We start from the raw sequence: 13,313 nt of genomic DNA on the forward strand, positions 1-13,313 counted from the left end.
TTGCTGTTTCTTCTTGCCAAATATTGTCATAGCAACTGGACTTTTTAATAATGTTTCGCCTTTCATACGAGAGGATGCTTCAGTTCGAAGAGACTGATGGGAGTTTCTGGTTAAAAAAAAAGTCTAGAGGATTGGAGGAGGGCAATAATCCAACTTGAGCAGGGTTGGTAATGAACGGTACATCACGAACTTGTTTCAAGCTCTGAATCAGATAAGCCTTTCAAATTTTTTGGTAACAATTACTTAATGTTTTTAAATGACATCTACTGAAACATCATTATAATATTCCATATGTTGGTTTCCTTTAATTATCCTCAAAGTATCACTGTAAAAAAAGGCAATTGATGATTTAACAAAACGTTACAAAATTATCTCAGAGTCTTCAAGAAATGATCAGTTATCAATCTCTCAAATTAAAAATAAAAAAAAACTCAGATCAAAATCTGAGAGAAATATGAAAAATTATTGTAATAACAATTATCAATAATATGATTACTGTCAAATACAATATTTAATGATTTAATATTGAGAAAAAGCACTTTGGGACAAATATGCATATAAAGGTATATACACACTTGTATCTTATATTTATTCTTTAAGACCTTTTCATTAAAGTGTCGTTAAAACAAGAATAAGTAGGAGTAGGACACTATTAGATTAACAATGATGTAATCAGGGATGCAGTATGGCTAGAGAATTCCAATATATATGGAAATATATAATATATTATGTTACATTAGGGCAAAAAATTTAGTCAGACATCAACTGTGCAGTTTAAGTTTACCAATGATGAAAATTACAGGCCTCTCATCTTTTTAAGGGGGAGAACTTGCACAATAGGTGGCTGACTAAATACTTTTTTCCCCAGTGTATGTTATGTGTATGTATATATATATGTATATGCACCCCCAGTGCAACAGCACAAGTCTTGTTAAAAGATGTAGTGAAAAAAAAACAGTGCAATATAAATGTGTGTCTATCAGTCTGATTTACTGTCATGGGTGGAGATGTGGGTGTGGGTGTGGGGGGGCCGATAGAGGTCACAGCTCAGGGGAGAATGCTGTTTCTTAATTAATCTTTTCTTCCACTCCTTTTCCTTTCCGTTGCTCCCTTCAGGGGTCACCCAGCGAATCATCTTCCCCCATCTAACCTTCTCCTCTGCATCCTCTTCTCTCACACCAGCTAGCTCCATTTCCATTTTCCCTCCATCCATAAATCTCCCCTTTAGCCCTCCCTATAGGCCCCAAACCTTCAAAGGGTAAATTGTGAACACAAGCAAGGGGTAAAAGGTCGAAACACATCGTGTATTCAAAAGGTTAATCAGCTGGTGGACCAGCTATTGATCAATGTATCCAGCCTGGCTGGAGACATTTAAAAAAAACAGTGATAGAAAAACATGACAATGTAAGGAACTTGTAGGGTAAACTGGGTAAAGTGAAAAGAATGTCTCGATGGCATGGACTTGCAAAGGAGCGCCCTGCAACAAACACAATCTTTTAGCAATTTTTTTTCAATTCAAGTCTCATAGAAACTGAGAAGCCATGTCCGGCTTGCTCCTTGAACAAAAAAGGTTTACCTAATTTGTAATCTTTTTTGGCGCCAACAGATATGAAATTATTTCAATTTCACTATGTGGATGTACTTTTCTCTGGCCAGTTACCGTCCAACAAGGGCAACAGATTGAATCCCCTCATCGGCCAGTCACTCTTCCACTTGGGAATAACCGCAGTCTTCCAAACGTGATCATCCATCCATCCATCCATCCATCCATCCATCCATCCATCCATCCATCCATCCATCCATCCATCCATCCATCCATCCATCCATCCATCCATCTTCTGCCTATTATCCTGGGTCAGTTCACAGGGCTGCAGCCTTCGCAGATAAACCCAGACCTCCCTCCCCCGAGCTGCTTGGTCCAGCTCTTCTGGGGAGATTTCTGAGGCGTTTCCAGGCCAGTGGAGAGACGTAGTCCCTCCAGTGTGTCCTGGATCTTCCCAAGGGCTTCCTTTCGGTGGGTTGTGCCAGGAACGCCTCACCAGGGAGGCATCCTGAACAGATGCCTAAGCCACCTCATTTAGCTCCTCTTGACGTAGCGGAAGCAGCTCTTCTTGGAGCCCCCTCTGGATGCCCAAGACTCTTGCCCTACCCTAAGGGAGGGCCAAGATATCTTGCAGAAGAACCTCATTTTGACCACTTGTATCCCTCATCTGGTTCTTTCTGTTACTTCCCCATAGATGTAATGTAGGCCAACCAATAAATCTTCCTCACCTTCAAAGACTCTATTGCAGTGCAAACATGATCAGTTAGGTACAATACTAAACTTCAGTTGTTTATTTATTCCTACACTCAGTCGTATGGTAACAGCTAATGGCCAATAACAGTGGAGTTTGTCATCTGCGTATCATGCAAGGTAGTTTATCAGACAACACCCTCTGACTGATTTCCCTGGTGGCCAATGGCAACCCCAGAGTTTGCAACGACAGTGTAGCAGCCAGAGACTATCAAGACGATCAGCATCATCAACAATTGGTACAGAAATAAATGGTCATCTTGCCTCATTCCAACTTTCACTCGTTTTTCCACTTTGTTACTTATTTACATTTATACATTTATTGTAACCTAAGCCGAGAAAGAAATCAACATTGCGTCTGGTCAATGTACATCTGACCCATTTTTACCATTTTATGGACAAATAATCCTTACCATTTTACGGACAAATAATACTTTTTTTTTTTGACCCATTGCTAAAAAAAAAATATAATTTTACCCTAAAATGTGTAGCAACTTGCTATTATCCTGTGACTCACTTCATCAGACTCATGCCACAGACAGACTGCTGCCACCAGCCTGCCAACCTTCAGCAAGCCGAAGTGATTCCACCTCTGGACCTTGTTGCTAGGCAACCATGTCAACACACTCAACATCCTCCTTCCTTACGTTGAGTCTTATGTGCCATGTTAAACAACATGGACAAGAGTGAAAAGCCAAGCGACAAAATATTCCCCTATCTATCTATCTATCTATCTATCCATCTATCCATCTATCCATCCATCCATCCATCCATCCATCCATCCATCCATCCATCTTTCTGTCTGTCTATTACTTAAATACAAGTAATAAACAGTCCAGTCCCGTACAACAATGGAGAACACTAAATGGGAGTGCTCCAAATACAGGGTAAATAGGATCTAGGGTTGCGGGCTAAGAAATTAAAGTTTTTAGCCGCAGCTGCAATGTAGAAACAGATGATTGTCCCTAACTTTCTGGTTTGTAGTGTCCAATGTATTACAAACTATTATTGCGTACTTTAACAGTAGGCGTTGGACGTCAAACATAGTCTAGATCTTCTTTAACCTTGTCACTTTCAAACTTTTTCCATCAGTATTTTCTTAAATATCTGAGGTGCAACTCAGTTGGATTTTACTTCAAAATACTTCAAATAGCACACCAACTTTCAACTCTTTCAAAACCCCTCCTTTCACATAATCAATTTTTTCCTTTTTTTTAATGACCATCCATGTCTCCAATTGGGCGAGAGACATTTCACACCATTAAAAGGTCACCAGTGGCTCAAAGGGTGACGCACAGACAAATTAACAATGCAGCTCTCTTCACTGCGGTCCCCTTGATTATTTTGGATTGCAGTGGAGAGCCAGAGGACAAACTTTGTTGAAATATTTAAATATTTTCCTGGCTGACTGACTGATATATTATTATAACTGACCACACTGGATGCGGTGCAGACGTAATATTTCTGTCGAATTTGGTCGAAATTATCACGTACCGTAAATGATTCCTGACTTGGCCCCTGAGGTCGGGTAAAAGAAGAAGGATGATAGAAGGCTTTCTGTATTAATACTTTTTCTTTAGATTTACTGACACCCTTTCACACTGTTTTTTCAACCGTGCCGCTATGATGCCTCATTATCTGTATAAAAATACCGGCAAAGCGTGGACATGCAAGCACAGATCTTGCCACCTACCGATTAAATTTGGGTCTTTTCAATACAGTTACTTGGATGGAGGTAGAAGCCAACGCTGCAAAAGCTACAAAGCTTAATTTATTTTATTTCTTTTCTTCAGGCGGAAAATCTTACTGGAAACCATGACCATGTGCAGTGACCTAAACTGGAAATGCAGGAAACCGCCCTGTGACATGAAGAGAGATTTATATAAAATACAGTTAAAGGGGGGTCTGTTTTGCGACTTAAGTGACTCGGACAAGGGCTGATTCATCCTGTCATATGCACGGGAGCTGGAGCTCGTCATTGTTAGTGTCACTTTTGTGTACCTCTTCTTCTTCTCCTTTTGGCTGTTCCCTCCAGGATTTGCCAAAGCCTATCATCTTCCTCCATCTAACACCAAGTCCTCTTTCACTACATCCATGAATCTCTTCGTTCTTCCTCTAGACCTACAAACCATCTGAGTCTGACTTTGTCTCCAAAACATCTAACATGAGAAATCCTTGTTTTGGATTTTTTGATGCCAACCGGACTTGATTTCTTCTCTTGAATACGTTTTACCTCTGATCTGAGAGGCTTCTTCAGTTCTAATGGTCTTAGTTGAGATGGCTTGTTTTGCAGAAACTACGTTAAATGAAATGCCGTCAAAAGAAGAAATTAAGTCCAGTTTTCACGATAAGATCTACTAAGGATTAACCATGACCTGGATGACCGAGGGAACTTCCATAGACATCTAGCGTACAGGACTGTCTCCGAAAATTAGAATATTGTGATAAAGTTCTTTATCTTCTGTAATGCAATTAAAAAAACAAAAATTACCTTTTCATTAAATTCTAATATTTTGAGATAGGACTTTTGAGTTTTCTTAAGATCCAAGCCATAATCAGCAATAGTAAAATAATAAAAGGCTTGCAATATTTCAGTTGATTTGTAATGAATCCAGAATGTATGACATTTTTGTTTTGGTAATAAAGAACTTTATCACAATATTCTAATTTTCTGAGACAGTCTTGTATCCTGTCCCTCTGATGGACTCTTTCCTGATCCTACCCATCCTCCTCGGTTCCCAAAGAGAACCTCAACATCTTCACCTCTGCTCTCTCCAGCCCTGCTTTCTGTCTTATCCTCAACGCACCACTATTAGTTTTGAACTGAAGAAGCCTCTCAGATCAGAGGTAAAACGTAATCAAGAGAAGAAATCAAGTCCGGTTGGCATCAAAAGATCCAAAACAAGGATTTCTCATGTTAGATGTTTTGGAGACAAAGTCAGACTCAGATGGTTTGTAGGTCTAGAGGAAGAACGAAGAGATTCATGGATGTAGTGAAAGAGGACTTGGTGTTTTAAATCTGTCATTGCAAATGCGACAGACGTCTAAACAAACCTCTATTTCTCTGTGTCATGATAAAGAAATACACCAAAAACACCATTACACGGGCAAAACTCATCCATCCTGCTTATCATGCACTGAAGGTTGCAGGAGATGCTGGAGCCTATCATCAGGTGACAGGTGGGGTACACCTTGGTGGGGTACACCCTGGACTGGACGCATGTCAATCCCAAGGCCACATATACAGACAGACAATATTCACTCATTCGGGTCAATTTTTCCAATTTACCTATTAAAGAAACCGACGCAGCACAGCAAGAACACTCAAGCGCAAACCAGGGTCCTTCGTACCGTGTGGCCGAAGTGCTAACTGCCGCCTTACCGCGGAGGTAAAACTCCTCAGTGATTATTTCTGACACAAGACAAAAATGTACATCTTTTTTTTTTTTTGGCAATGCGTCAGCGTAGAAGCGACCAAGGTCACAAATCATTCAGCGATTAACCAACATTATTGCCTGTCAACCTTCAACCTCTGTGAAAACACTTCTCTGATGAAAATGGGCTTCTTTCCTTTTATCGTAATTTGCTAGACCGTAAAAAAAAAAAAAAAAAAGAATACACCGGTGTCAGGGAAACATGAGTGGGACAACTTTTCATTTCAGAGCCCTCTCCACAAGCTTTAATCAGATGCTAAGGAAATGCAGGGCTGACATTTGAAAGGGAAAATCCTTGATTCAAGTCACGTGCGGTGAGAACTCATAGGGGAGATGCTAGACGTTGGCTCGGCGAGTCCTGCTGTGCCGACCTCACCTGTATGGTGACGATGCGCGGCAGGGGTTGCCGCGTGTTGGCGCCTCCTTCTATGGCGATGCCGAGGGTGTTAGCGTTTTTTACCACTCTCACCAGTGTACTTGTAGGAGCTGGGATTGGCGGGCTCATCTGCGAGAGTAGGAAAGCAAAGATGAATTAGGGGGACGTTATGCTACATCGGGGGTGTCAAACTCCAACACGCGGTCGGCCGACGTTGATATTTATTGAAAAAAATCTTCCCCCAGATATAACAATGAACCTTTTCAGATGGACCCAAACATTTTTGCAAAAAAACTAAACATGGAACAAGCATAGCTTGATACTATACAACTTAATATTGCACTCATGCAAAATCCTGTTTTCTGCCTACTTTGCTGTTTGCGGAGACTTGATGTTGCATTTGGATCCGCACAACCCCACCAACAGTCACAGGTACAGCACATCCAAATTTTCGACAACATGTACACAACTTTCACCGTGTTTCTTTTGCGGTATTACCATAGAAGCGCTGCATACACAATTTGATAGAAATCATTTCTGGAAAATAAGACTCATCAAATGAATAATAAAACTCTTGATCTTTCCTGAGGTATATTTTTTGAAAAAGCTGTTTCGGGAAAAAGTGAAGTTGAAACAAATGAGTACCAATCAAGACATTAGAAACATCACGGATACTGTTGATCAGGGGTGTAAAACCCAAATACACAGTGGGCCAAAATTCAAAACTCGGGCAAAGTCGCGGGCCAACGTAGAAATTTATTGAAAAAAATCTTCCTCCAAATATAACAATGAACCTTTTCATATGGACCCAAACATTTTGCTTAAAAACTAAACATGGAACAAGCATAGCTTAATACTATACAATATATAACTTAATATTGCACACATGCAAAATCCTGTTTTCTGCCTAAGTAGCAGGGTGCCAGTATTAGAATAAGGTCGCTATGACTACCGTCAATAGAGGAGAGGGCGTTTATGAGTCCTGTTGTGATTTTCGTGCCAAAACACCAGCAGAAAATTATGGTATTTGTAGAATAAGCGGTACATGGACTGTAGACTATCCCGGCAGGCCAGCTCTAAGAGTCATTTGCTGTGGCTTTGTGGGCCAAATATAATTACAGTGTGGGCCAAATTTGGCCCGCGGGCCAGAGTTTGACACTTATGTGCTATATCATCAGTGAGCAACCGGAATAAGCTTACCTGTCTGGCAGCCCCTGCAGCCCCTGCGAGAGCCCCCGGCTGCACTGCGTGCCCCTGCGGGTTCTTGCTGGGTCGAGGGCTGCCGTCCTTGCTGACGCCTCCCGCTTCGGCGATATCCACGCCGCTGTCCTCACTCAGGGTCTGACCGCTGTCTGACAACTGGGACAGCGTGGCTCCTGGACCGGACAGCATCAAACAATAATCGTAATAATAGCATTACATTTTATTTAACGCGCCGTAATTGGCACGTGAGGATACTGTACAGACATATACATATATACAAAATACAGATTTGAAGGAAACAATTAAAAAAAACATGAACAATGTGACAAAACAAGAAAAAAATAAATAAAAAAATTTGTATATATATGTGTGTGTGTGTGTGCATATATATACACACATACGCTCATACATATTTGACTTGTTACTTTGACACTTTATAGTTTTATTTCTATTTCTTACTCTCTCTCCTTTTTTTATACTGTTTATACAATTTTCTACATTTTCCTACTATTATTTAATGATTGTTGTGTTTTACTTGAAACTCTGGCACAACAATTTCCTTCGGGATGAATAGAGTTGTTCTTATCTTATTTTTAAATAAATAAAGAAATAAGTAAATAAATAAAAGTTTGTTTGCTTTTAGTGAACTAAGTGTAGGTTACCTGGGAACAGGTTACAATTGCAACTTATATACTGGTTATAGTAGTCAGGCCATCCAGTAGATGATCAAAGTTTCATTTTGATTTTAATTCTTTTTAGCGTGTTGGCAGTACAAGATATCTTTTCATGATCTTTCCAGTGATGCATATCTGGCCTCTGACTGAGATGTTTTTTAAAAAAAAAAAACACAGGGTCTGTCTGCAAGTGTGTGTGGAGGAAAGGTGCCTGTCAGAGCCACATCGTAAAAAATGAAATGTTGCTTTGGAGGTGGCATAAAAGATATTTCAAAGCATCGTTATTAATTCGAATTTAGAAAGTGTCCTGGTATCTGTCTCTTCAATTTACATTTAAAATGAGCGACAAGTCAACTCGTAAGTCATATTAATGAGTGATGTGTGACTGCGGTCTATTCATTTCAGTGACTCATGGCTCAAGTAATGCACAGCGGGAACTTTTCCTCTCGTCTTAACACTGTGACGCCGGCTTTTACTTGGAGAATTGATATTTTATGGGGGTATAAAAGGCAGCACGTGCTGATAAATAACAAAGACGTCAAATTAATGGCCGCTTTTGTAAGTCGCACAGATACACAAATGCGTCTGTACCTCGTTGCTGTGTCCTGGAGTCAGCGGAGAGACGATTCATGTCGGTCATGACGATTCGCTGGGTGAGGGCCGGTGAACACGGCCGGTCCGGACAATATCGAGGGGCCGCCGTCGTGACGAGAGACGGGCAAGGCGAGGGACAAGGTGAGGGATGGGGTGAGAGATGAGGGGAGGGGACGGGTGACGCCACTTTGGAAGATGTCGCGGACTTGGACAACATGGAAGACTTTTCGTAGGAGCTGGACCTGGAGGAGAGTTTGACGGACGCTTCCGACTTGGCGGAGCCCGTGTCACGGTGGTGCGCGAAGCCCGGGCACGTGTGATGCCCTGAGCTGGGGCGGCTCTGGTGGGTCATGTGGTGATGGTGGTGGTGGTGGAGGTGATCTGAAAACAGGGAGTGACTTGTAGATTCTGAGTCGGAGAGCTGGAGGGGACTTTGGGAGGTTTGATGGAGGGAGTTGAGCGAAGCGTGGTGGGTGGCGGTCGGCGGCGGCGGCGGCTGATGATTGGACGGGAGGGATTTGAGTGACTTGTGGAGGCAGTCCTGCAGCAGGCGGGAGGGGCCGGTGAAGAAAAGGCCAGAGGCGGGCTGCGTGTGCCTGGCCGACAGCCTCTGGTTGAGCTGCCGTTCGCTGGATGACTTGCATTGGCTGGACCTGAAGGGGGGAGGAGACTCTGCCGAAGCCTGGGATTCATCCTGTCAGCGAGAGCAACGCAGCAGTCAGCAAACGGCTAACAGCCAAACATCCTTTGATTTAAGTGTAAACAAACACGTACTAGTGCAACATTTTGTAAGGCATTCGTGTTCTCCTCCTGGTCTTTTTCCATCCAGCCGCCAACGGAACCGATGACCTGAAACGACAACGCGAGAAAGCTGCAGTCGTCCTGGCGATTGCATCCGAAAGCCACGAGTGTCGACCGCACGAAAATAGCATCACTGGCACAACTTCTTGCAGATGCCAGGAAGGGGCTTGGTTCACAACTTACCGTGGGCGAGAGGAAAAGCGAATAATCTATATGTATATAAATATCCATTAATAGAAAACATGGCAAATATGCTGGAAAACGTTATCTACTTTATCTAGCTGTGTTTTGCTGATGTACCCATGAGGAATATCGAGATTCTCATTTCGCTGATAGTGAATTATTCATTAATTCATCATCTATATTGCCTATCCCTATTTATAAGGGTCATGGGGGGGTTCCATCCCAGCTGTCTCTAAGCAGGAGACGGGATTCAGTGGACCGGTTACATTTGATCACAGGTCACAAATAGAGATAAACAACCATTCCACAACCGTAATTTCCTAGAGAAAACAAATGCACAAATTTCTACTATTTGTCAGATTTGGAAGTCAAACCTGACGATTACAATTTTGCAACTTTCCGAGGGAAAAATCTGATCAATACATCGGTAAACGGGATGCTGTTTCACAGTTAAAATAGATTTTTTTTTTTTTAAGACTTGGTTGCAGACCAGTTAAATTCATAATTTACTAAAGACAAGTGTGAAACGGAGTCCACGCTGCCATTGAATGGGTTGCTTTTCAGTTCACTGTGGTGATAAATGCTTTCACCATTTGAAATCTGTGTGTGTGATTCTGTGTGTGTGTGTGTGTGTGTGTGTGTGTGTGTGTTTGTGTTAAGTTGTCTAACTGATCGACATGTTCTGCAGCCGTGATGGAACCACAAATTCCAGATTATATCGACTCGGGAAGAAAGTTTGAAAAATATAACTTGGCCTCAGAATAACTTGGGATTTTCCAAAATTGTTGCACTTGCTGGATACTAAAATAAATGAAAAATATCAGTGAATTCTGCTTCGACGGAATAATGCGATCGCAGGATTACATGAAGAAACTACATTTTCACGAAGTCACTCCTACCCGAGCTGAAACATTGGGATTCATCTGTTCCCTTTGCTTAAAAGAATTTCCAGTGTCCATAATGATAGAATTCATAAAATAAAAAGGACTCTGTTGCACAAAACTGTAATAATAACATCACACTGAATCACTTATTATCCATAGAGACAACTTGTATATATTTCATTCACCCTTTTCTACTTTCGCTTGCTTCTCTCCCCTTTTTTCCAACCCGGCGTAAAAAGTGATTTATTTGGAAAGCCTTTATCCTGGTCCCCAGTGATATATTCTGTGCATGTCCTCGGCTCTCTTTCAAAAGATTAACAGCTACGTTGTATCCATTCAGGTCTGGCCACGATCAAAAGTCAATTTTCTTAATAGAATTAATGAACTTTGCTCCAGAAGGCCAACATAGATCACAAGTGGCTTAAATTAGCCCTGCGACGGGCGGCTAGACAGCAGCTAAGCTGGCGGCCGGACCGACCTCCGGGAGGGAGTTATGCAATAGATTTCGCTCGACGATGAGGTCGCGGCGACGGTAGGCGACGGGACTTACCTGGGCGGGCAGAGCGTGAGTTGCGTCGTGGATAACAGGGGCGGCGTGGACGTAACAGGCGGGGGGATGGAGTTCTCCCAGGCCACCTTGCCAGGCCTGGTGAGCCTCCCTCTCTCGAAGCAGAACCAGCCTGTCGTACATTTCCAGGTCCTCAGGTGCCACCAGGCCCCTCACCTCGGACAGCATCGACAGCTGGAGGCATCCAGAAGGGGAAGATTGCGGCACATTAAATAGTTATCTCCGTCGTACCGAACAACCCTATTAATCTCCGTGACAGGGCTGGGTGGTGGTGGTGGTGGTGGTGGGGGCATAATGATTAAATTGCCCGTACGAAGTTTCAGAATGACTTTTTCCATCCCTTTCGAAAACATATAACTTTTTTTTTTTTCTTTTTAATCACCGATTTACACATTGGCTTTTCATATATCATCGTTCAAAAATAGGGTTTACACACACAGTGATATCCAGATTTATTTATAGACATTTACATATCGCTCTGGCATATCCACCCTCTTCCTTTGCATCGTATAGCATGTGTCGGTTTAGAGACAGTGGCACTTAGGAAGAGACAGGAAGGGGCAGCGCTGGAGGTAGCAGAGGGGAGTGAGGAGCATGGATAAGATCAGGAGCCCATCATCAGTGGGGAGATATTTGGAGATAAAGTCTGACAGATAGCATGGACATGTAAATAGGAAGGATACTGAGGTTGGAACTACCAGGAATGAGTTCCATGAAGTTAGTTGGTGTGAGAGAAGAGTGAGCAGATGAAGTCGGATAATTTGCTGTGGTGACCCTTCCACAGGAGAAGAAGAGGAAGACGGGACCCCATTACATCATCTGTAGGCGGAGTTACCTTTGCATGTGTGTTGAAGAGCTCAAACAGAGCCATGGCCAGAGGCTCCACCCCGATGTGTCTCTCTTGGTATTCCTGCAGGTAGTACACCATGGTCTGCCTCTCTGGGTCCGTCAGCAGCATGTAGGCCTGCTGCTCCAATGACACCTGGATTCCTGGTGGACCCACTGGCCTGTTCGCCGCTGGCTGGAGAGACACGCGACAACACGAGGGGGAATTTGAAATTTGAAATAAAGAAAAAAAAAAAAAGGACGAGCGCAAAAAAAAGGTACATGCGTGTGAAAGCTCCCGTGTCGGGGAAGAGCAGGGGCACTGGGGAGGATTTTTCACTTCCATGAAAATTTAGTAGATGATGCCTGTCATTTCAGCTGTAATCTGGCTTTTGAGTTGTATGATCAGATAATAACACAGGAAACCAAACATGAATTGTGCAATACACTACAATTTTTCCTTTTATCATACTATTGTGCACTCCTTACCTCACTTGTTACTAAGACGCTTAAAGTTTTATCACTTGTTTACTAAGATATTTTATAGTTTCACTGAGATACTTTATAGTTTATAGTTTATTTTTATTTCTAATTCTGCCTTTTTCTTTTTATTATTTATTACTGTTATATTTTCTGTAACTCTGGCACAACAATTTCCTTCGGGATTAATAAAGTTGTTCTTATCTTATCTTATCTTAATTTCTAATTAACATGTAATAGTAGCAGGTGTAACATGTATGTGTATTATTACAGTCTTTTCTGCAAAAGTGAATGCATTTTAAGAGGTTTTTTTTTGATTACTTAATATGTATATGGTTTTGCAGTTTGCATCAAAGCTGTACGTCGAGTAACTTAAGATTTGTGAAGACATTGTTGCCAGTCAGCTCACCAAGGGGGTGAAAGGGGTTTACTATCTTGGCCAAAGACCCTCTGCCAAAGTTTCCAGGGAGCAGCAGGACCGGACAATTAATCTTCCGATTATCAGAAAAATGGCACCACAAAAGTACGATAGTAGATTGCTGAGAATTGTATTAGGTGAAATGTTATGCGTCCTTGACATTCTTTTGAATATTAAAACACCCCTTGGGTGAGGAGGAGGAGGAGGAAGGATTTAAATTGATAATTTAAATGCCCAAGCACTCCGAGACAACAAAAACAGACATTAACACATGGGCAAAGCGGAGAGAGAGCGAGAAGACATGGGGAAAAAAAAAATAGTTGTCGTGTTTTTTTAATGAGAAAACCTCGAGTTGCGGCTTAGAGTCGGCAAGCTATTTATAAACACTGATGTTTGAAACAAAACAATTACAAGCTACAAGTCCGGTCTCGTCTACATCATTATATGTCTTTGCCGATGACAATGCTTTCATCCGTCTATGCAGTGGCGTATTTCTGGTCCACCCACTCTCTTGTTTTCTATCAGTGTCTATCAAGTCTGTAACAGCAGGCAGGAGGCCCGGAGGAAGTGTCTTGAAAGC

The 13,313-nt window shown here is 42.1% G+C and overlaps 1 protein-coding gene across 1 annotated transcript in view; it reads right to left on the reverse strand.

Moving 5' to 3' along the window:
- The window catches only part of whrnb (whirlin b), an 84,130-nt gene that overhangs the window by 7,921 nt on the left and 62,896 nt on the right, over window positions 1-13,313 (reverse strand). The window contains exons 6-11 of the mRNA XM_086169688.1: window positions 11,846-12,031; window positions 10,993-11,184; window positions 9,349-9,423; window positions 8,572-9,268; window positions 7,304-7,479; window positions 6,104-6,232 (exon numbers count right to left, since the gene is read on the reverse strand). Coding sequence (XP_086025814.1) covers window positions 6,104-6,232; window positions 7,304-7,479; window positions 8,572-9,268; window positions 9,349-9,423; window positions 10,993-11,184; window positions 11,846-12,031 — 1,455 coding nt within the window. The remainder of the gene's footprint in view (window positions 1-6,103; window positions 6,233-7,303; window positions 7,480-8,571; window positions 9,269-9,348; window positions 9,424-10,992; window positions 11,185-11,845; window positions 12,032-13,313) is intronic.

Source organism: Fistularia commersonii, chromosome 22, assembly GCF_037954325.1.
Source record: "Fistularia commersonii isolate RoL2024-O1a breed Wild chromosome 22, RoL_Fcom_v1.0, whole genome shotgun sequence".
NCBI classification, from domain to species: domain Eukaryota; kingdom Metazoa; phylum Chordata; class Actinopteri; order Syngnathiformes; family Fistulariidae; genus Fistularia; species Fistularia commersonii.